Source organism: Rhinichthys klamathensis, unplaced genomic scaffold (assembly GCF_029890125.1).
Source record: "Rhinichthys klamathensis goyatoka isolate OS25496 unplaced genomic scaffold, OSU_Roscu_1.1 h1tg000947l_1, whole genome shotgun sequence".
In the NCBI taxonomy this organism is placed as follows: Eukaryota; Metazoa; Chordata; class Actinopteri; order Cypriniformes; family Leuciscidae; genus Rhinichthys; species Rhinichthys klamathensis.
The window spans coordinates 292,501-317,832 of record NW_026607271.1 but is presented as its reverse complement, the minus strand read 5'-3'; the positions used below and the strand labels follow the sequence as shown (position 1 = coordinate 317,832).

The 25,332-nt window shown below is 34.5% G+C and overlaps 1 protein-coding gene across 3 annotated transcripts in view; it reads left to right on the top strand.

The window, feature by feature from the left end:
• Positions 1–648: 648 nt before the first annotated feature.
• Positions 649–25,332, top strand: part of irf2b (interferon regulatory factor 2b) — a 31,318-nt gene continuing 6,634 nt past the window's right edge. The window contains exons 1-8 of one of the 3 annotated variants that reach the window (XM_056244240.1): positions 649–836; positions 2,180–2,272; positions 2,433–2,532; positions 4,615–4,788; positions 7,644–7,681; positions 7,786–7,867; positions 12,451–12,606; positions 18,573–18,616. In XM_056244240.1, the coding sequence (XP_056100215.1) occupies positions 2,186–2,272; positions 2,433–2,532; positions 4,615–4,788; positions 7,644–7,681; positions 7,786–7,867; positions 12,451–12,606; positions 18,573–18,616 (681 nt within the window). In that variant the 5' untranslated portion in view covers positions 649–836; positions 2,180–2,185. Of the gene's footprint in view, positions 837–946; positions 1,106–2,179; positions 2,273–2,432; positions 2,533–4,614; positions 4,789–7,643; positions 7,682–7,785; positions 7,868–12,450; positions 12,607–18,572; positions 18,617–25,332 lie in introns of those variants that run through there. The other 2 variants (XM_056244239.1, XM_056244237.1) reach the window with 2 other exon arrangements.

Sequence of the window (25,332 nt, the reverse complement as noted above, 5' to 3'; positions counted from 1 at the left end):
ACAACGAGGAAGTGAAAATGAAATCGACTTTCGCATTTCACCCTGCAGCCAATAAGCACACCAGCTCAAAAACTACTATGGCAAAGACTTAGCTCATGAATATTAAGTAGGTCCAAAGACGTTGCTTGGGTTAAACTCTCTGGAGCGTCCAGTAAATGTGAATTTCAAAGGGCTTGATTCATTTATATGTAGTATTGCGATATAAGCAATACACTCAGTCACATGTGTGACAGGGAATATTTAATACAATAAGGTGTCAGTGATGTTAATTTAAAAATAATAACAATAAAAAACAAATATTTTTTCGCAATATATGTAATATTCACGAGCGATACTATGCAATTTTACCTTGTGTGGTAATACAAAAAGATTTCTATTATTTGTACTATGGATTTTCCCAGTTTATTTTTTGTAAAAGAAACCAATTTACAAACAAGTCTGCTTTTCAGCCAATCGGTGTGTGAACGTCTCGCTACGTAATTAATATTCATGAGGCAAGCTCTCCCCATGACACAATTCCCTCCCACTTATATGCGCACTCCTCATATGCCATCCAATCAGCTCGCGAACGGCTCGCTACGTCGTTAATATTAATGAGACACTTCTGCCCCATAGTAGGATTTGTAAACACGAAGTAAGCGCACAACACACACTCACACACACGCACACTGGGGATTTCCACCCAAGCGCTTGTTTCCTTCACTTGTTTTGCTTTCGATCTGAAGAGCGAAATCAAACCCATTTGACTTTTCGTTTTGTTATCGAGAACTACAAATTGTCAAGACTCTTCACAGACTATTTGCTTTTATTCCTGGAGTGTTTTCCACCCGTCGCAGGTAATAAATCGCATTTCCGCATGTATTTATGGGGGCTCGTATGAATATAAGTGCATGTTTATGCTGTAGGCCACGTTGAGTTGCTGGGGTGAGTGTAGAATCGAAAGTCAAGGGGTGTTTGGATCCAATGGGAATCAAGGAATGTTTATTTTCACTTTTGAGTTGACTTGACAACAATAACACACTTATTTAAGGAGGTTGAAGTCTTCTGGTTCAGTGTACTGTAAAGAATGATTGGGCCACATTGGACGCCACAATGTCATTTTACAGTAAGTACAGTGCAGACGTAATGAATAACGTGTTTTATTATCAAATTATGCTGTTGAGAAGTTGGCATGGACTTGTGGATATTGTTATTGACTTACATGGGCAAGTACAGGGTGTAACATTGGCAGTTTGGCACTGCAATGGAAAGAGTCTGTCATGAACTGGTGGACCAATATATGTATCCAAATTCTGTCTGATAAGCTGATAAATATAGCTTGATATTCACAGAACATGTTAAAAACGGGTTTCTTTAAGAAAGAGAGCTCTTAATCTAATGCTTTCCATTTATGTTGGCACTACATGATGGCAAAAAATGTAAATATAGGCAGAAACAGTGAAATATCCAGTACAAGTGAGCTAAACACTAACATCAGCTGATATAAGACCAATATTTCATCATGCTTCCCTAGTTATTGAGTTATGGTTTTGTGTGGTTTAAAAGATTGTGTTTTAACATGTTGCATCATAATTCTGTTTCTCATGTTAGTATGCAGTGAAATGTTGTTGTTCTATGCCTTTGTTCACTCTTACGTCTTAATGGACCATAAAAGCTCAAAGGTCTGAGCGACAAACGAATGATTTTAAAGAGTGAGTTTTCATTGTGATTAACTATAAACCTTTTTATGAGCTCAAATGGGTTAATCGGTAACTTTTGATTTGCACATTCAAGAATCAAGCAACATCAAGCAGTTCTGATGTCTGTCATCATAATGCATGATCAATATTACAGGTTTAGCCACATGCACTCGTTCTTAGATAAACTCTCTCTCTCTCTCTCACACACACACACACAAGCACACAAACACTTCAGCGTCCTCTGTTTGTGTTGTCATTCAGGGCCTGACTCATGGAGCAAAAACCAATCATCTGATAATCATTTTGTTTGCTGTAACTTTCAGTAAATTGTGATTCAGACGGTCTTTCCTGGTGGTTTGTTTTCAGAAATGGGGTTAAAGTTTGTCATCTTGCTTCCTGGAAAGCCGTGAAGGAATGTACAACCTGTTGAAGGAGGAAAAGTTGCTGTCAAACTTTGACAAATTCCAGATCTCTCTCTATCTCTCTCTCTTTTTCTCTAGGACAGCATGCCGGTAGAGAGAATGCGTATGAGGCCGTGGTTAGAAGAGCAGATAAACTCGTGTAAAATACCGGGGCTCAAATGGGTCAACAAGGTACAGTGACTGTGCTAGTCTTTTTATAGCATTGATTTGTTAAAACTATAATCGCCATGAGCACGATGCTATTATTTGTGAAGTGTTTTGTCTTTTTTAAGTGCACATACGCAGGGTTTGTCTTGGTCCGTGACATGTTTTGCATGTTCTTTGCCTGCAGGAGAAGAGAATATTCCAGATTCCATGGATGCATGCCGCGCGACACGGCTGGGATGTGGAGAAAGATGCTCCTCTCTTCCGAAACTGGGCCATACATACAGGTGCAGTCAGCATGAAATATTGACATATGTAAACAGAAACACACACAGACAGAACTTTTGTGTGAAAATCTCATTCTCTGAACAAAATAGTGTGCTTACCTGTTTAAAACTCAGTCACAATGTGAGGATGCTGTTTTGCATTTGCAGAGACGAGCTGTTGTTGTTGGCATTGTGGTTGTTTGGGAGTTTTGAATGGTTGCTGGGGTTTCTAGTTGGGTTAGGGTTAGGGTTTTGGGTGTACTAGTTGGTTGACAGGGTGTTCTTGGTAGATGCTGGGGTTTTACTAGTTGGTTGATGGGGGGGGTTCTGGGAGGATGCTAGGTTTTTACTAGTTGGTTGATGGGGGGGGGGGGGGGGGTTCTGGGAGGATGCTAGGTTTTTACTAGTTGGTTGATGGGGAGGGGGGGGGGGTTCTGGGAGGATGCTAGGTTTTTACTAGTTGGTTGATGGGGAGGGGGGGGGGGGTTCTGGGAGGATGCTAGGGTTTTACTAGTTGGTTGATGGGGAGGGGGGGGGGGGGGGTTCTGGGAGGATGCTAGGGTTTTACTAGTTGGTTGATGGGGGGGGTTCTGGGAGGATGCTAGGGTTTTACTAGTTGGTTGATGGGGGGTTCTGGGAGGATGCTAGGGTTTTACTAGTTGGTTGATGGGGGGTTCTGGGAGGATGCTAGGGTTTTACTAGTTGGTTGATGGGGGTTCTGGGTCGATGCTAGGGTTTTACTAGTTGGTTGATGGGGGGGGTGTTCTGGGAGGATGCTGGGGTTTTACTAGTTGGTTGATGGGGGGGTTCTGGGAGGATGCTAGGGTTTTACTAGTTGGTTGATGGGGGGTTCTGGGAGGATGCTAGGGTTTTACTAGTTGGTTGATGGGGGGGTTCTGGGAGGATGCTAGGGTTTTACTAGTTGGTTGATGGGGGGTTCTGGGAGGATGCTAGGGTTTTACTAGTTGGTTGATGGGGGGGTTCTGGGAGGATGCTAGGGTTTTACTAGTTGGTTGATGGGGGGTTCTGGGAGGATGCTAGGGTTTTACTAGTTGGTTGATGGGGGGGGGGGGGGGTTCTGGGAGGATGCTACGGTTTTACTAGTTGGTTGACAGGGTGTTCTGGGTCGATGCTAGGGTTTTACTAGTTGGTTGATGGGGGGGGGGGGGGGGGTTCTGGGAGGATGCTGGGGTTTTACTAGTTGGTTGATGGAGTGAACTGGGAGGATCCTAGGGTTTTACTAGTTGGTTGATGGGGTGTACTGGGAGGATCCTAGGGTTTTACTAGTTGGTTGATGGGGGGTTCTGGGTCGATGCTAGGGTTTTACTAGTTGGTTGATGGGGGGTTCTGGGTCGATGCTAGGGTTTTACTAGTTGGTTGATGGGGGGGTTCTGGGAGGATGCTAGTGTTTTACTAGTTGGTTGATGGGGGGTTCTGGGTCGATGCTAGGGTTTTACTAGTTGGTTGATGGGGGGTTCTGGGTCGATGCTAGGGTTTTACTAGTTGGTTGATGGGGGGGTTCTGGGAGGATGCTAGGGTTTTACTAGTTGGTTGATGGGGGGTTCTGGGTCGATGCTAGGGTTTTACTAGTTGGTTGATGGGGGGTTCTGGGTCGATGCTAGGGTTTTACTAGTTGGTTGATGGGGGGGTTCTGGGAGGATGCTAGGGTTTTACTAGTTGGTTGATGGGGGGTTCTGGGTCGATGCTAGGGTTTTACTAGTTGGTTGATGGGGGGTTCTGGGTCGATGCTAGGGTTTTACTAGTTGGTTGATGGGGGGGTTCTGGGTCGATGCTAGGGTTTTACTAGTTGGTTGATGGGGGGTTCTGGGAAGATGCTGGGGTTTTACTAGTTGGTTGATGGGGGGTTCTGGGTCGATGCTAGGGTTTTACTAGTTGGTTGATGGAGTATACTAGGAGGACACTTATTTTCCAAATCCAAAGAGTCCAACACTATATGATATATATGATATTCTCATTCTTATGTATAATTTGAGTTTCTTCTACATCTGTATTTAATGAAGGCAATACAAATATATAAAAAGCAGAAGTGAAATGTCATTCTATATTATAAGTGTATCTGGTTTTCCACTGCCATTTCTTTAGGTAAATATCAACCAGGTGACAAACCGGACCCCAAAACATGGAAGGCAAACTTCCGCTGTGCCATGAACTCCCTGCCCGACATAGAAGAGGTGAAGGACAAAAGCATCAAAAAGGGAACAAACGCCTTCAGAGTTTACAAGATGCTGTCAGCGTCCGAGAGGCACTCAAAGAGAGGTCAGTCGATGACACGCATCCATACTGGCACTAGCAACGTTTACATGGACACCTTTTGTTTCAATACGATTGATGAATCCGAACGTCACCGCTAAAGAAAGTGATCGGGTTTATAGTGTGTTTATATGTCACAAGCTTCAAATCAGAATTGATTTTTTGACATGTACACTAGGGCTGTCACTTTTGTGAAAAAATCCTGTTTGATTTTTGAGACATAAGTGTTCATTGAATCGATTGTAAAATCGATTTTCCATGTCTAAAGACATTTACATTTTCAACACCAAATACAGGCGAATCCACGGACACCTAACAGGCATTAGGACGAGCGTAAAGAGGGCGCTTGAGACGCACAAGTCAGCAATATTCCTGATGATTTATTGGCGTGAAGTTTCAGCACAATGACAAACAGGAGCGCAACATTCAGGGATTGAGATTAACTCCCTCGACTCGCCAAATGCGGGTAAAAATGAACTTTGGCGGGAAACGCTGTCAAATCACGAGCCAATCTGGCGTTTCTGTGTTTACTCACTTTCTTTCCTGGGGAAGTTCGTGTAAGACAAATCTGCGCGGATTTAGCGCAAATACGCAACTCGTGATCCTCATCATATATTAATACAGCGTATTGCAGAATCTGTACATTTCTGGCTCACTTGAACACACACACACATACACACACGTCACTACGCAACAAATAACGGCGCGCTTGTTCACTTGCATTGAAGCAATAGCGAATATTAAAAAGCATTTGGTGAACAGAAAAGACATTGTTATTTTCCAGCATCCTACATGTTCTGTGTACTGTACTGATCTGTCCACATAAAACACATTTTTGGTTATAAAAAAAAAAAGGCATTTAAAATCGATTCCCTATTTTCATTTTGGATACTTGTGTTGGTTGGTCCGATCGTAAAGTGACAGCCCAAATGTTCACACTGCACGAATATAGTTTCCTGCTGTTTGCACTAACTATCCTCCTGCATCGCTTCTTTTCTTTGTTTTAAAGAGCAGACTTTATATTTATGTATTTCGACGATGAGCACAAGAACCGTTGTGCCGTGCTGCGGGGATGAGGGTCCGAAACAAGGACTGTTGATTTGACCAATTCATTCCGATTTGCGTGGTTACATGCGTTTTATTTTTTAATTCTGCCTGTGCTACTAGTCCAGTTACAATGGGATTATTAGGGTCCATGTAAACACTGCTTCTGACTTCATCACAGAGACACACCTTCATTTTATTCTGACATGCCTGGACATGATGATGTGGAGTTTAAAGACATTTCTGTGATCAAAGCATGACCTGTGTGTTTAATCAAACCCAAGAGTGGTATTTCACTGAGATACTATTGTTTTTATCAGTGTTTTGCCTTATATTTATATATTTTAATTTTAAATTTTTTTTGTTAATATTTTTGACATTTGTATTAGTTTGTTTTTAAACAATTTGTTTAAATTTTTTATTAATTATTATTTCAGTTTAGTTATTTTAGTAGAACTTAAACTACATGGAAATAAGAAATGTTGCAACTAGCTTAAGTTTGACGGGTTTTTTTTTACATTTTAATTTATTTGTTAAAATTTAATTTATTTCTAGTGACACTTTTTTCATGGTTTTAGTGTTCGTTAACTATAATAATTCTGGTATGATCCCACTTAGTCTGCCCAAGTACCTGTAACTGATGTGTCTCACAAAAGCTGAGAAGAAAATATGTTCATGTCATATTTCACCCCCCAATTTTTTTTTTTAAAATAAATAAATGAATTTGTCTACATTATTTTCAAGACAATATTATGCATTTTCCTTCAACTTATCATTACTGTAATGCAAACATTATACATATTCACATATAGTACCGGTCGAAAGTTTGGAAACATTACCATTTTTAATATTTGTGAAAGAAGTCTCTTATGCTCTTCAAGCCTGCATATATTTGATCAAAAATACAGAAAAAACAGTACTATTGTGAAATATTATTACAATTTAAAATAATGGTTTTCTATTCTAATATACTTTAAAATATAATTTAGTTCTGTGATCAAAGCTGAATTTTCAGCATCATTACTCCAGTCTTCAGTGTCACATGATCCTTCAGAAATCCTTGTCATAATCTGATTTATTATCAATGTTGGAAACAGCGGCTCAATATTTTTGTTTATTAGGCTACTGTCCCTTTAAGAGCTGACGCACATGACGCGGATCTGACACGCTTTTTACCTTTATTTAAGCCTTTTTAACTCATTTAGGACTATGCTAATGAGGATACTCGCCAATAACAGGCATTTCGACATAAATTTGTGTTTTTGTCCCTCTTCTCTTTCACGTCTTATCGCGTTTGAATGGTTTAAAAGCACTTGAATGAATGACAGCTTGATCATATAGTAGTGTGACACCAAAGGATGCCAGGGAAAAAACTAATGCATTTTTAACGCATTAATCTGAAAATAATTAATCACAAAATTAACGGGTTCATTTTGACAGCCCTAATTTATGTATATGTCATGGTGATATTTGTTTTGTTCTTTATGTTGATTTTAATAAAAACTAAAAAAAAATCTAATGAGAACTAAACATAAAAAACATGTTTGCATCGTAGTAATACTATTGTATATATATAATTTACTAGAATTTATATAGAATTTAGTTACTTAAACATCTTAATGGCCCTAAAATAGCTTCATTATCATATCATTATAAATAGCAAATATCATTTCAATAATATATGCTATAACATATGAAAATATATAATTACATTTTTTAATTTCCTATTTGATTTTGGGGTGAAAAATGACTTGCCAGGTTTCATGATTTGCATGCATTGATCTAGATGTGTGTGTGTGTGTGTGTGTTTCTCACAGGAAAGAAGCGAGCAGCTGAAAAAGAAGAAAAGATGAAGGTATGGACTCTCACTTTTGGGTGTGTGTTGTTGTGTGTGCAGTCAGAAAAGCTGTAATGATAAAGGTTGTTATGTGTGTGTGTGTGTGTGTGTGTGTTAAGCAGTGTCCCGAGGCCTCCAGCTGGGAGAACAGCAACGGCTCGTCCCCGGTGACCATCAAGCAGGAGGAGGATTACTACGGCACAGGTACAGTCGAGACCGGCACGTCCGGATCCACCCAGCACACCTGTGCCACGGTCATGTGACCTGATACAGGATCCACCCAGCACACCTGTGCCACGGTCATGTGACCTAATACTGGTGCAACCTGTTCTCCACAGGACAGCAAGTGATAGGATCAGAAACTGTATCTGGTTTTTATTTCTACACTCATTCACATTTTAGCTGTTCAGATTTAAAGGAGAACTCCGGCGCAAAATGAACCTCGGGTGTAATAACACATTGTTACAGACTAAATCGTTCCCTGAGATTTGTTTTCATGATAATCGAATATAAAGAGTTTTATCTCTAAAAACAGTTTAGCTTATAACGCTAGTATATTGGGCATCGAGTAAGCAAAAAGAGATCGCTAGTTAATACCATTAACAAGGCTCAAATTACCCCCACACTTACACGGCAGCATAATGAGTGTCCTTACATGCAAACCGAAGCATTGAGAACTTTGTAAGTGTATAGATAGTTTAATAAGAAGATACTTTACACAGACAGTACAGCTAGCGCATACAGACAGCAGCCATCTTGGAAAACAGTCTCGATCAGTCAAACCACGAACACGGTGATACGTGAGCTGAACTGTGACTTGGAATCTCATATGGTCCATTGTTTCCGGAAGAAAGCACTGAGCGCATAAGAGAAGCACTGAACGCAACAGAGAAAATAAAAAAATAAATATAATTTATCTTATCTTCAATATCTACACGTACTGTTCGCTCACCTTCGTGGTTTGACTGATCGAGGCTGTTTTCCAAGATGGGTCCTGTCTGTATGCGCTAACTGTACTGTCTGTGTAAAGTATCTTCTTATTAAACTGTCTATACACTTACAAAGTTCTCAATGCTTCGGTTTGCATGTAAGGACACTCATTATGTTAACGTGTTAGTGTGGGGCTAATTTGAGCCTTGTTAATGGTATTAACTAGCGATCTCTTTTTGCTTACTCGATGCCCAATATACTAGCGTTATAAGCTAAACTGTTTTTAGAGATAAAACTCTTTATATTCGATTATCATGAAAACAAATCTCAGGGAACGATTTAGTCTGTACCAATGTGTTATTACACCCGAGGTTCATTTTGCGCCGGAGTTGTCCTTTAAAGAGTATCAGATGTTCACACTTTTCTACACAACCAGGCAGTGAATCTCTAATGTTGAATTGACCGATAAATGACACTATTTTGATGAGTGTCTTTAAAACATTTGGACTTATTGACACTAATTCAACCAAATTACTTTTTTACTTAAAGGGACAGTTCACCCAAAAATGCAAATTCTGTCATCACCATCATATTTGATACATCAATATATAAAAAGTTATTATTATGATTAATAAATAAAAATATAAAATACACATCAAGCCATTCAAGTGTTTTGTTTTAGGGCTGTTTTAAGTTTCTCTTTAAAAAAGCATGACTTCTGCTCTGGTATTATATTATATTATATTATATTATATTATATTATATTATATTATATTATATTATATTATATTATATTATATTATATTATATGCTTTTGTTTGTTTTTTAAAGAGACTCCTAAGATAACCCTGAGAGAGAACACATTTAACACACTTATTTGTAATAGTAATAATACATTTTAATAAAACATTTTAAATTATATTTGATACATATATTTAATCAATATATAAAACATTATTATTATGATTAATAAATAAAAATATAAAATACACATTAAGTTTCTCTTTAAAAAAGCACGACTTCTGCTCTGGTTGGACAGAATTTGAAAGGGTTAATATATTATATTATATTATATTATATTATTGTTTTGTTTTATTCAAATTCATGTCAACTTAAAATAACCCTGAAACCGAACACTTTTCAATGGCTTGATGTGTAGGTATTATTATTATTATATAATAATAATTTTTGTTTTTTGTATCAAATATTTTGAGATTATTATTTTAATTATAATTATATCAACAACAAAATATTTGTTGGGGGGGTTGATACAAAAAAAACGTTATTACTAAAATAAAATAATAATAAATACGCATCAAGCAATTCAGTTTCTGGATGAAATGAAAGTGAATTGCTTGATGCGTATTTATTATTATTTTATTTTAGTCATAATATTTTTTGTATCATTTTTTCCCAGAAATATTTTGTTGTTGTTATAATTATAATTATTATTAAAATAATAATCTCAAAATATTTCATACAAAATATAAAGAATTATAATAATAATAATTATTATTAAATAATAATAATATAAAAATATTGTATACGAAAATACAAAGAATTATTATTAAAATAATAATAATAATAATAATACCTACACATCAAGCCATTGAAAAGTGTTCGGTTTCAGGGTTAATTTAAGTTGACATGAATTTGAATAAAACAATAATATAATATAATATAATATAATATAATATAATATAATATATTAACCCTTTCAAATTCTGTCCAACCAGAGCAGAAGTCATGATTTTTTAAAGAGAAACTTAATGTGCATTTTATATTTTTATTTATTAATCATAATAATAATAACAATAATAATATTTTATATATTGATTAAATATATGTATCAAACATAATTTCAAATGTATTATTACTATTACAAATAAGTGTGTTAAATGTGTTCTCTCTCAGGGTTATCTTCGGTGTGTCTTTAAAAACATTACAAAAGCATGACTTGTGATTTGAGCGAGTATGAAAGGGTCCTTGAAAACACAACAGCGTTTGTTCAGTGTTCCTCAGTCACTTGTTGCAAATACCCAGAATGCTTCAGGCTTCCCCTGATTTTGCAGTGCCTCTCCTGTCCGAGTTCACCTACATTATAAAACACATGCATCACTTCACAGCCTTTCTCTCACATTTCTCCAAAAACAAACACCTCATAGACGTGAACTTTGAGTTGAGTTTGAGATGAAGAATAAAAGTGTGATTTATAATTCTCCCGTGTTCATAAACATAAACAGTGTCTCACAATGGCGGCGCTTTGCATTATCAAAGGGCTTTTTTGATTTGCCTTAAGGATTGAAATTGTATGAATTGGCAGATTGGGTCAATGCTCGGCTCATATTTCATCCCATAATCAAAGCAAAAAAGGGCATTTATATTATGTTTTTTATTTATTTAAAAAAAAAATATATTTTAGGATTATTTTGACTTTTTTTATTTTTTTATTCCCATACTTAAATTGTATTAATTTTCATTAATGTAAATTATCCAGACCAATATTATTTTAGTTTTTATTTTAGTTTTATCATCATTTTATTCATATTTTAAATATTTTTTGTTTTTTAGTTTTAATGTCAATTCTAGTTTTTCTTTTGTTGACATTTCCTGATGTGCTTTTCTCATATAATACTGCTATTTATGTTTTATTTCAGTTGTAGTTTTTACATATAATAAATTTAGTGCTTCAACATAAACATATTTCAGTTTATTTGCCATGCCAACAATTTTTCGTTTCGTAATATTCAACAAATATTTATATTTTATTTTATTATTTCAGCTTTATTTCACTTACCAAAAATTAATTTTAGTTCAATTAAAATCAACATGAATTATATTCAGTACAACAAATGACACATAAATAATGACATATAAATAAATAAATATTTAGTTGAATTATGACCTGAACATGTTCGTGACAGGTTTCCACAAGATTCGTCAAGTCATCTTCATTTATCCTTTAATATTTAGGATATTTATACAGATTTTTATTTTGTTTTCATTAATGTAAATCGTTCCAGACCAATATTATTTCAGTTTTTATTTTGGTAAAAAAAAGCACATTAATTTAGTTATTTTTTTCGTGATTGTCATTAAATATTGCTATTTATGTTTAATTCCGTTTTATTTCACTTTTAGTTATTTCCACTTAATAATATTAGTTCTTCAACATAAACATATTTCAGTAATTTTTCATTTCGTAATTTTCAACAAATATTTATATTTTATTTTGTTTCAGCTTTATTTCATTGACAATTTTTTTTATTTTTGTTCAATAAAAATCAACATGAATTATATTCAGTACAACAAATGACATGCAATTTATGCAAAACATTTATTTTAAAAAATATTGTTGTAATAATATGACTTGAACATGTTCGTGACAGGTTTTTTGCAAGATTCAAGCTTTAATATTTAGGATGTGATATGATCACACGACTGTCATGGACCTGTTTATCCAGATCTCCTTGTTTCTGTGTTTATTCACGTCCACGGTTCTCCTTCTAACTCAGTAATGCACACGATCGGGGTGAAAGGTGAGCTTAGTGTGTGTTTGTTTTTGTAAGTCAGCATTGATATGAGCCGAGGTTTGCGATACACATTGAATTGGCAAAGCAAAAAACGAACAGCAACAGTAATTCATTTACAAAAAGCCTTTCAGCTGGTTAATTTGTTTTTAACATGGTTTCCACTGCTTCATTTCATTATGGAGTCATGGGAAATAGAGTTCAGCTACATGTGTGCTCGGTGAAAAATGAAATATCACACAGATACGGCCCGCTTTCAGAAACACACTCACTTCCCACTTCACTGTTCTCCATATTCACTCTCTCTTCCCTCTTCTCGTTCCTCAGAGGCTGACGGGCGGGACGACCACCTGATCATCAACGATCTCCCTGACGTGTGTCAGACCATCGAGGTGGTGACGGAGAACGAGGACCAGGCCGTGACCTCCAGCGACCTCCGCGACCTCTACCCCCTGCAGATCTCCCCCGTCTCCTCGTATGGAGGTTGGTTGGACGCATGCACTCGCATCCCTTTAGTACGGAAGCTTGTTTCCGACACGGAATATAAAATTGAAAAAAACGGTAATTGCAATTTTATCTCTCAATTCTGACTATTTTTCTCAGATTTGAGAGATATAAACTTGCAATTGCGAGTTTATACTAGAAAATTATACCTCACAATTCAGACTTTTTTCGCAATTGCAAGTTAAAAATCCGAATTGCAAAAAATAAACGTTCAATTTGGACTTTTTTCACAATTGCAAGTTATATAGTCCAAATTGCGAGATATAAAGTTGTTTTATTTCTCATAATTCTGACTATTAAAATCCGAATTGCAAAAAATAAGTAAACATTTTTTTTTAAATAAGTCCGAATTGCAAAAAATCCGAAGGTAAAAATCCAAATTGCAAAAAATAAACGTTCAATTTGGACTTTTTTCACAATTGCAAGTTATATAGTCCAAATTGCGAGATATAAAGTTGTTTTATTTCTCATAATTCTGACTATTAAAATCCGAATTGCAAAAAATAAGTAAACATTTTTTTTTAAATAAGTCCGAATTGCAAAAAATCCGAAGTTAAAAATCTGAATTACCAAAAATAAACGTTCAATTTGGACTTTTTTCGCAATTGCAAGTTATATAGTCCAAATTGCGAGATATAAAGTTGTTTTATATCTCATAATTCAGATTTTTTTTCTCAGAACTGTTTATATCATGCAATTTTGACTTTCTTTTCACAATTGCAAGTTGCGAGATACCGTCACAATTCTGAGAAATAAAGTCGCAATTGCGAGATATAAACTTACAATTCTGGCTTTTTCTTGCAATTGCAAATTTATATCCCACAAATCTGACTTTTTTCCCTCAATTGTAAGTTAAAAATCCGAATTGCAAAATATAAACGTTCAATTTGGACTTTTTTTTGCAATTGCAAGTTATATAGTCCAAATTGCGAGATATAAAGTTGTTTTATATCTCATAATTCAGATTTTTTTTCTCAGAACTGTTTATATCATGCAATTTTGACTTTCTTTCCACAATTGCAAGTTGCGAGATACCGTCAAGTCGCAATTGCGAGATATAAGCTTGCAATTCTGAATTCATATTCCGCAGTTCTGACTTTTTTTTCACAATTGCAAGTTATAAAGTTAATATTGCGAGATATAAACTCACAATTCTGGCTTTTTCTTGCAATTGCAAATTTATATCCCACAAATCTGACTTTTTTCCCTCAATTGTAAGTTAAAAATCCGAATTGCAAAATATAAACGTTCAATTTGGACTTTTTTCGCAATTGCAAGTTATATAGTCCAAATTGCGAGATATAAAGTTGTTTTATATCTCATAATTCAGATTATTTTTCCTCAGAACTGTTTATATCATGCAATTTTGACTTTTTTTCCGCAATTGCAAGTTGCGAGATACCGTCACAATTCTGAGAAATAAAGTCGCAATTGCAAGATATAAACTTACAATTCTGGCTTTTTCTTGCAATTGCAAATTTATATCCCACAAATCTGACTTTTTTCCCTCAATTGTACGTTAAAAATCCAAATTGCAAAATATAAACGTTCAATTTGGACTTTTTTCGCAATTGCGAGTTATAAAGTCCAAATTGCGAGTTATAAAGTCTAAATTGCGAGATATAAAGTTGTTTTATATCTCATAATTCTGACTTTTTTTTCTTAGAACTGTTTATATCATGCAATTTTGACTTTTGACTTTTCTTCCGCAATTGCAAGCTATAAAGTTAATATTGTGAGATATAAACTCACAATTCTGACTTTTTCTTTCAATTACAAATTTATATCCCACAATTCTGACTTTTTTCCCACAATTATAGGTCATAATTCATATAATTTTGATGATTATGGCTTACAGTTTATGAAAACCCCAAAGTCAAAATTAGAATATGGTGAAAAGGTTTTCATAAGCTGTAATCCATAATCATCACAATGATAACAAATAAAGGCTTGAAATATCTCACTTTGCATGTAATGAGTCTAAATAATATATTAGTTTCACCTTTTAAGTTGAATTACTGAAATAAATGAACTTTTGCACGATATTCAAATTTTTCGAGTTTCACCTGTATATTGTATTTGTCATATTGTTTGTAATTTGCCTATTTTTATTGTATTACTGACTGTTTACTTATTTTTTTTATAATTTTACTTACATTAGTAGCCTAGTATTCTATCGAAATTGATATCAAGAATCGTGAAATTAAAATGTTGATGTCATTTGAACCTTATTTTTACAGCAAATATATACTTGATATACAACACCGCTGTCGTTAAATAAATTTAATTGTATAAGGTTTGGTCATGTGACCCACTCAAAATAATCGTGACAAGAATAATCGTGAATATGATTTTTGCCATAATCTTTAAAACTAACTTTATTTTAATAAATATTTCAGAAAACAAGACTTAATATTTTAGGTCACTGTGCTTTTATCTTAAGTATATCTTGATTTAAGAACGTTTAGATATTTGTACTGGAAAACAAGACTGCAATACTTAGAAGCAAATCATTTATTGCTAAGCAAAGTAGATACAAAGGTACTTCACTCTTACTCAGTAAAATTCCTAAATCAAGATGCATTTACTTGAGAAACAAAATGACATGTTTAGTCTTGTTTTCTGAAAAACTCACTTAATTCTGATAGATTTGACAAAATATCTGCCAATGCGGTCAAAAAAAATAATCTTCTTTTCCCTTTGAATTTTGAAGTTTATTTTGACCCCATTGGCAGATATTTTTTCTTGTTTTAAAACATTTTAAAAAAAAAATTCAAGTAAATGTATCTGTATTTTAACAATGTTTAGATATTTTTTACTGTAAAAGTAAGACAATATTTTTTTGCAGTGTGACTGCTCTCCTTATTTCAGAAAAAGGTTTTAATTTTAAATGAAACTGTGCTTGAGTCTCGTCTTGAATCGTGTTTTGAGGCGTTGAGAGATGTGTGTGTGTGTGTGCTGGCCGTGTGTGTTGGTCGTGTTGTTCAATGTCCATTAGAGATCAGGCCCTCGTCTCAAGGACACGCGTCTGCGTCACGCCAGCCGTACTTCTGTACTGTAACAGAGTTAATGTATAACGCTGAGGCCAGAACACCCATGATTCATTATGCTATAGTCCGAGTCCAGCTATACAGGTGAGACTCGGAAAATTAGAATATCCTGCAAAAGTTCATTAGTAATTCAACTTAAAAGCTGAAACTAATATATTATATAGACTCATTACATGCAAAGTGAGATATTTCAAGCATTTATTTGTTATAATTTTGATGAATATGGATTACAGTTTATGAAAACCCCAAAGTCAAAATTAGAATATTGTGAAAAGGTTTTCATGAGCTGTAATCCATAATCATCACAATTATAACAAATAAAGGCTTGAAATATCTCACTTTGCATGTAAAGAGTCTATATAATATATTAGTTTCACCTTTTAAGTTGAATTACTAATGAACTTTTGCACGATATTCAAATTTTTCGAGTTTCACCTGTATATTGTGCGTTGCGATGTGTGATGCGCTGAAGTGTTTAAAGGGTTAATTCCCCCAAAAATGAAACTTCTGTCATTATTTACTCTCCCTCATATCGTTCCAAACCCGTAAGACTTTCGTTCATCTTCGAAACACAAATTAATATCTTTTTGATTGAATCTGAGAGATTTCTGTTCCTCCATTGACAGATACGCAACTACCACTTTGAGTAAGGTTGGGAAAATCGATATCGATTCCTTTTGTGAGCATTTTTAATATGTCTTTTCAAATGCGAGACGACTCGTTATATTTTTTTGTGCTTTGGCATATGTGTGTGTAACTATATTGGACAGCTATTAAAGAGACAGCACTAATATTCCTGCCGTCTCTATTATAACACTAATCACACAACTAAAGACAAAGAGAAAATGCACTCGTTCTTCACTGAATAACTTTTCTAACTATATTTATAATGTATATTATATTTATAAAGCGCAGTGTTAGACTTATTTTACATTTGATTATGATTTCTGTTCCTGAATACCTAAAAAAAACTTGTTTATTTCAATCGTATCTTTGTTCAGTTGTGTCTATGTTGCGATTTGCTAATTTTTTATTTGTTCTTTTAAATTACTGAGTGTTAATAATAATGCTTGATAATTGTATTAGTTCGGCTAGTTGTTTTTCTATGGTGTTTTAAAACCACAGGCAAACGCTCCTTGAGTAAGTGTTATTTAACCGTTTTTTTCTTTCTTTCATGGTAGCTTCAGTTAAATGTTTTGCAATTGGACTAAATGTTTTTTTTTTTAACCTAATTGGAATTGAAATAGGAATCTGAATCGTTAAAATTCAAACTATACCCAGCCATAACTTTGACGCTTCAAAAACTCCATAAAGAGATCGTAAAACTAATCCATATGAATTGACCAGTTTAGTCCAAATTTCCCGAAGAGACTCGATCAGTTTATATGATGAACAGATTTAATTTAGATTTGATTGGATGGTTGTGGTTTGCTATTGGCTGATCTCATGTGAGTGACAGGTTATAGCTCCGCCCACATCACCAGAGAAGAGAGAGTGTTATTCTGATTCAAGATTATTAAAACAATAATGATGTGCACGGATAAATCATTTATGAGCAATATTCCATAAAATTGTCATGGTGACTTTAATACTCAGTCCCTAGTAAAACTAAATGAGTAATAGTAATAGTTATACCTATTATGTAGCGCACTCTTTCCGACTGTGGCACAGACTCGCTCTGAAACTCGCTGCTAAAAGCGTGAACTGATCCAAGACCACAACACTACTAGATCCAACAGTCACAGCATTTCCTTCTATAAGAGTTTCATCCTTTTCCCTATGGGAGCTAGTTACGAGTAAGGAATGCAAATGACTTCCTACAGTAGTTAAAAAATACTTTACTCTGTCCAGTGTCTGACCGTGTTGAATGTGAGATGAACTCGTTGTTGGAAATGTGGGGCTTGGCTCATGAACACTAGTTTTAGTGGCGTGAATTCACCGTTCTCTTGTCGGTGTGTTTGCACACGGACGGGAATGTTGACTCATGTCCTGTTGTTCCGTGTTTTCCAATCAACAATCCTTTTTTTTTTCTCAGATGATGTGCCTGGGGCTCAAAGCGTATGTTTTACGGGATGAAATGTCTTGCTCAAGTGTTGAGATATTTATGGTAAACACGAACAAAATGCCAGACTTTCTTCTGGTTTTTATAATTTGTCCAGAATCTCCACAACACTTAAAGAGCCCATATTATGCCCTATGTAGTTTCAGGCTCTACTAGAACAGGTTTTCCTGCTTGAATGTTGATTATTCTCCTCATATTCTCCATTGTTGCGGCTCCTCTCTTCCCAGTCTGTCAGTAACGCTCTGTTTACTTCCTGTCTCTATGAAGCCCCTCCTTCTGAAAGCACACTGTGCTCTGATTGGTCGGCTGGATCAGTGTGTTGTGATTGGCCGAGCGCTTCGAGTGTGTTTGGGAAAGTCCCGCCCCTTCCCATAACCACCAGTTTAACACACTACTAACTAACTCAACCAGGCCCCGCCCCTTTATTCTGCGCATGAATTATTATAATGAGGAATATTTTGACGTGTTTGTTCCCGGGAGAAACTCAAGACTACAATGGAGGCGTTTCAGGAGTTCAGAAACACACTGATATAGAGAAGAACTGTGAGTTTCATGCTCAAACAGAAACATTACACACTAAAAAAAAGAAGAACGTGTATAAAAAAAGCAGAATAGCTCCTCCTTTAAATGTAAAGCATTAGAAATAATGCCTGTCCCCGAGGACACTGTATCTCTCAGTCAGTAATCCGTTAAAACTTTTCAAACCTGTAAGTGTTGAATATCCATCATTTACAAACCGTCGAGTATTTTTGTTTTATCCACCCATATCCGATAACCTGTCAGTCAGGAAGTCCCTGATGAATCAGTCTGATTTCTTTTCTTTTGTCTTCCAGCAGAGAGCGACACAGACAGCGCCAGCGAGGAAGACTCCAAAGAGGTATGTGCAAAAATAATATTAACTATAAAAGAGCAGATTTAGACACAGAATAGCTTGTTTTTGCATACGAAATTGCTGAGTGAAAGTGGCCAAAAGAAGTAACCTAACGAAGAGTGCTTTTAATGGGTGTGTACAAGCAATTCCCAGAATCCTTTTGTGTACATGTTTGTTGGTTTAATGCGACAGCTTCAGGGCTTGTGAAGAACTGAATTGTGGTTAAAGGGCAAAACATACTCCGACGGTTGATTTCACACAATGACAATGCACTTAAAGTTGGTATGAAAGAAGTTGTGATCTATTGTTCTGTATATCTGAGTGAAGCGCTTCTGGAACAAGAACAAATGTGGGCGGGGCGTGATTGTGTCTGTGTGGATTTGATTGGATGGTTGTGGTTTGCTATTGGCTGATCTCATGTGAGTGACAGGTTATAGCCCCGCCCACATCACCGGAGAAGAGATGCTGCGAGAGGAACTTATTCTCATTCAAGATTACGAGGCATGAATAAAAAAGAAAATGTGCATGGATAAATAGTTTTTCCATTATTCCTTAAAGGAGTAGTTCACTTCAGAATAAAAAATTTCCTGATAATTTATTCACCCACACGTCATCCAATTATTCATGTCTTTCTTTCTTCAGTCGAAAAGAAATTAAGGTTTTTGAGGAAAACACTCCAGGATTGTTCTCCATATAGTGACTTCAATGGGGTCCAACGGTCCAGATGTGAGTTTCAGTGCAGCTTCAAAGTCTCGACTAAGGAATAAGAGTCTTATCTAGACAAACCAGCGGACATTTATAACAAAATAAACATTTATATACTTTTTAACCACAAATGCTGGTCTTGCACGAGCTGTGATGCGCCACACATTACGTAATCAGGTTGAAAGGTCAAGCGGGACGTAGGTGTAAGTACAGGCCTGTGTTTATAAAGCGAACGTGCAAAGACTAAGACAAACGCCATTTACAAACAAATAAATAAATAAAAGGTAAAACAACGATGTTGGAGGATTTTAAAGGAGAAAATGAGATGGAGTTTTTCGCTCTACTCTACATTTACCGCCTGACCTTTCAACGTGATCACACAAAAAAGAGCATTTGTGGTTAAAAAGTATTTAAATGTTTATTTTAGTTATAAATGTCCGCTGGTTTGTCTAGATCAGACTCTTATTCCTTAGTCGAGACTTTGAAGCTGCACTGAAACTCACATTTGGACCTTCGACCCGTTGGACCCCATTGAAGTCACTATATGGAGAACAATCCTGGAGTGTGTTCCTCAAAAACATTAATTTCTTTTCGACTGAAGAAAGAAAGACATGAACATCTTGGATGACGTGTGGGAGAGTAAATTATCAGGACATTTTAATTCTGAAGTGAACTCCTCCTTTTGTAAATGCGAGCTGCATTCTCAGCATTGCCACACGAGGCGCTATCATGTAAACGTCATGCTTGTATGTGTCTACAGTTTAACTACTGTATATGCAACAGCTTGAGGAGAACATGTTGGTGTTTGCATGTTTGTAGCTTATCGGTTTGACGGCACAGACATTTAAAGAAAGCTCTATCGCCCCCTTGTACTGAATACACAGCAACTCATGCCACAAACTGGCATTTGCATATGTGCACAGAGGACGTTTGTGTCTGTCTGGAGTCTGTGAAAGGGTTTTTGTGGCCGTTGAGGGCTACCTTTAAAGCGCCGTCAGTGCTGGTCAACTGTTTGCTCAGTAGTAGTAAGATTACTGGAGTTTGTCTAACTAATCTGAGCCCTCGTTCACGTTGGCTTCTTGTCTGTGATACTGTGATGCTCTGAGCGAGCGAGGCCACAGCTGTTTTTGAGTAAACTAGTCTCAGGGGTCATTTCCTCAGTGTAATGTTTTATAATTAGTCTTGTAGATGCGTGCCAGATCTATATAAATCAACTGTACCTTACTATATAAATCTATTTGGCTGCTTACAAGCAAACAATGTAAACAAGCATTTTAACCGTAAACGTTTTTAGGTTAAGGATAGAAGGTAGATGCAGAAATATGTTGCAAAAAATGTATTGTAAAAACATAACTTTGCAATGTTTTGTGGGTCAGAATTGCGTGTTATAAAGTCAGAATTGCGTGTTATAAAGTCAGAATTGCCTGTTATAAAGTCAGAATTGTGTTATAAAGTCAGAATTGCTTGTGTTATATAGTCAGAATTGTGTTATAAAGTCAGAATTGATTGTGTTATAAAGTCAGAATTGTGTTATAAAGTCAGAATTGATTGTGTTATATAGTCAGAATTGCGTGTTATAAAGTCAGAATTGTGTTATAAAGTCAGAATTGTGAGTTATAAAGTCAGAATTGCCTGTTATAAAGTCAGAATTGTGAGTTATAAAGTCAGAATTGATTGTGTTATAAAGTCAGAATTGCGTGTTATAAAGTCAGAATTGATTGTGTTATATAGTCAGAATTGCGTGTTATAAAGTCAGAATTGTGTTATAAAGTCAGAATTGATTGTGTTATAAAGTCAGAATTGTGTTATAAAGTCAGAATTGATTGTGTTATATAGTCAGAATTGCGTGTTATAAAGTCAGAATTGTGTTATAAAGTCAGAATTGCGTGTTATAAAGTCAGAATTGCGTGTTATAAAGTCAGAATTGTGTTATAAAGTCAGAATTGTGTTATAAAGTCAGAATCGTGTGTTATAAAGTCAGAATTGTGAGTTATAAAGTCAGAATTGCCTGTTATAAAGTCAGAATTGTGTTATAAAGTCAGAATTGATTGTGTTATATAGTCAGAATTGCGTGTTATAAAGTCAGAATTGTGTTATAAAGTCAGAATTGATTGTGTTATATAGTCAGAATTGCGTGTTATAAAGTCAGAATTGTGTTATAAAGTCAGAATTGCGTGTTATAAAGTCAGAATTGCGTGTTATAAAGTCAGAATTGTGTTATAAAGTGAGAATCGTGTGTTATAAAGTCAGAATTGTGAGTTATAAAGTCAGAATTGCCTGTTATAAAGTCAGAATTGTGTTATAAAGTCAGAATTGATTGTGTTATAAAGTCAGAATTGCCTGTTATAAAGTCAGAATTGTGTTATAAAGTCAGAATTGATTGTGTTATAAAGTCAGAATCGTGTGTTATAAAGTCAGAATTGCGTTATAAACTCAGAATTGTGTTATAAAGTCAGAATTGTGTTATAAAGTCAGAATTGTGTGTTATAAAGTCAGAATTGTGTGTTATAAAGTCAGAATTGCGTGTTATAAAGTCAGAATTGCGTGTTATAAAGTCAGAATTGTGTTATAAAGTCAGAATTGATTGTGTTATAAAGTCAGAATTGATTGTGTTATAAAGTCAGAATTGCGTGTTATAAAGTCAGAATTGTGTTATAAAGTCAGAATTGTGTGTTATAAAGTCAGAATTGATTGTGTTATAAAGTCAGAATTGCGTGTTATAAAGTCAGAATTGTGTGTTATAAAGTCAGAATTGATTGTGTTATAAAGTCAGAATTGCGTGTTATAAAGTCAGAATTGTGTGTTATAAAGTCAGAATTGATTGTGTTATAAAGTCAGAATTGTGTTATAAAGTCAGAATTGTGTGTTATAAAGTCAGAATTGATTGTGTTATAAAGTCAGAATTGTGTGTTATAAAGTCAGAATTGTGTGTTATAAAGTCAGAATTGATTGTGTTATAAAGTCAGAATTGCGTGTTATAAAGTCAGAATTGTGTTATAAAGTCAGAATTGATTGTGTTATAAAGTCAGAATTGCGTGTTATAAAGTCAGAATTGTGTTATAAAGTCAGAATTGTGTTATAAAGTCAGAATTGCGTGTTATAAAGTCAGAATTGCGTGTTATAAAGTCAGAATTGATTGTGTTATAAAGTCAGAATTGATTGTGTTATAAAGTCAGAATTGTGTTATAAAGTCAGAATTGATTGTGTTATAAAGTCAGAATTGTGTGTTATAAAGTCAGAATTGATTGTGTTATAAAGTCAGAATTGATTGTGTTATAAAGTCAGAATTGTGTTATAAAGTCAGAATTGTGTTATAAAGTCAGAATTGTGTGTTATAAAGTCAGAATTGATTGTGTTATAAAGTCAGAATTGTGTGTTATAAAGTCAGAATTGTGTGTTATAAAGTCAGAATTGATTGTGTTATAAAGTCAGAATTGCGTGTTATAAAGTCAGAATTGTGTTATAAAGTCAGAATTGCGTGTTATAAAGTCAGAATTGTGTTATAAAGTCAGAATTGTGTTATAAAGTCAGAATTGTGTTATAAAGTCAGAATTGATTGTGTTATAAAGTCAGAATTGCGTGTTATAAAGTCAGAATTGTGTTATAAAGTCAGAATTGCGTGTTATAAAGTCAGAATTGTGTTATAAAGTCAGAATTGCGTGTTATAAAGTCAGAATTGATTGTGTTATAAAGTCAGAATTGATTGTGTTATAAAGTCAGAATTGTGTTATAAAGTCAGAATTGATTGTGTTATAAAGTCAGAATTGTGTGTTATAAAGTCAGAATTGATTGTGTTATAAAGTCAGAATTGATTGTGTTATAAAGTCAGAATTGTGTTATAAAGTCAGAATTGATTGTGTTATAAAGTCAGAATTGCGTGTTATAAAGTCAGAATTGCGTGTTATAAAGTCAGAATTGCGTGTTATAAAGTCAGAATTGCGTGTTATAAAGTCAGAATTGTGTTATAAAGTCAGAATTGTGTTATAAAGTCAGAATTGTGTTATAAAGTCAGAATTGTGTTATAAAGTCAGAATTGCGTGTTATAAAGTCAGAATTGCGTGTTATAAAGTCAGAATTGCGTGTTATAAAGTCAGAATTGCGTGTTATAAAGTCAGAATTGTGTTATAAAGTCAGAATTGATTGTGTTATAAAGTCAGAATTGCGTGTTATAAAGTCAGAATTGTGTTATAAAGTCAGAATTGTGTGTTATAAAGTCAGAATTGCGTGTTATAAAGTCAGAATTGTGTGTTATAAAGTCAGAATTGTGTTATAAAGTCAGAATTGTGTTATAAAGTCAGAATTGTGTGTTATAAAGTCAGAATTGCGTGTTATAAAGTCAGAATTGCGTGTTATAAAGTCAGAATTGTGTTATAAAGTCAGAATTGTGTTATAAAGTCAGAATTGTGTGTTATAAAGTCAGAATTGCGTTTTAAAGTCAGAATTGTGTTATAAAGTCAGAATTGTGTTATAAAGTCAGAATTGTGTTATAAAGGCAGAATTGTGTGATATAAAGTCAGAATTGTGTGTTATAAAGTCCGAATTGCGTGTTATAAAGTCAGAATTGTGTGTTATAAAGTCAGAATTGTGAGATATAAAGTCAGAATTGCGTGTTATAAAGTCAGAATTGTGTTATAAAGTCAGAATTGCGTGTTATAAAGTCAGAATTGCCTGTTATAAAGTCAGAATTGTGAGTTATAAAGTCAGAATTGATTGTGTTATAAAGTCAGAATTGTGAGTTATAAAGTCAGAATTGCCTGTTATAAAGTCAGAATTGTGAGTTATAAAGTCAGAATTGATTGTGTTATAAAGTCAGAATTGCGTGTTATAAAGTCAGAATTGATTGAGTTATAAAGTCAGAATTGATTGTGTTATAAAGTCAGAATTGTGTTATAAAGTCAGAATTGATTGTGTTATAAAGTCAGAATTGTGTTATAAAGTCAGAATTGTGTGTTATAAAGTCAGAATTGTGTGTTATAAAGTCAGAATTGCGTGTTATAAAGTCAGAATTGCGTGTTATAAAGTCAGAATTGCGTGTTATAAAGTCAGAATTGCGTTATAAAGTCAGAATTGATTGTGTTATAAAGTCAGAATTGCGTTATAAAGTCAGAATTGATTGTGTTATAAAGTCAGAATTGATTGTGTTATAAAGTCAGAATTGATTGTGTTATAAAGTCAGAATTGATTGTGTTATAAAGTCAGAATTGATTGTGTTATAAAGTCAGAATTGATTGTGTTATAAAGTCAGAATTGATTGTGTTATAAAGTCAGAATTGATTGTGTTATAAAGTCAGAATTGCGTTATAAAGTCAGAATTGTGTGTTATAAAGTCAGAATTGCGTGTTATAAAGTCAGAATTATAAAGTCAGAATTGTGTTATAAAGTCAGAATTGCGTTATAAAGTCAGAATTGTGTGTTATAAAGTCAGAATTGCGTGTTATAAAGTCAGAATTATAAAGTCAGAATTGTGTTATAAAGTCAGAATTGATTGTGTTATAAAGTCAGAATTGCGTGTTATAAAGTCAGAATTGTGTTATAAAGTCAGAATTGATTGTGTTATAAAGTCAGAATTGCGTTATAAAGTCAGAATTGTGTGTTATAAAGTCAGAATTGTGTGTTATAAAGTCAGAATTGTGTGTTATAAAGTCAGAATTGTGTGTTATAAAGTCAGAATTGCGTTATAAAGTCAGAATTGTGTGTTATAAAGTCAGAATTGTGTGATATAAAGTCAGAATTGTGTGTTATAAAGTCAGAATTGTGTGTTATAAAGTCAGAATTGTGTGATATAAAGTCAGAATTGTGTGTTATAAAGTCAGAATTGTGTTATAAAGTCAGAATTGCGTTATAAAGTCAGAATTGTGTTATAAAGTCAGAATTGTGTGATATAAAGTCAGAATTGTGTGTTATAAAGTCAGAATTGTGTGATATAAAGTCAGAATTGTGTTATAAAGTCAGAATTGAGTTATAAAGTCAGAATTGTGTGTTATAAAGTCAGAATTGTGTGTTATAAAGTCAGAATT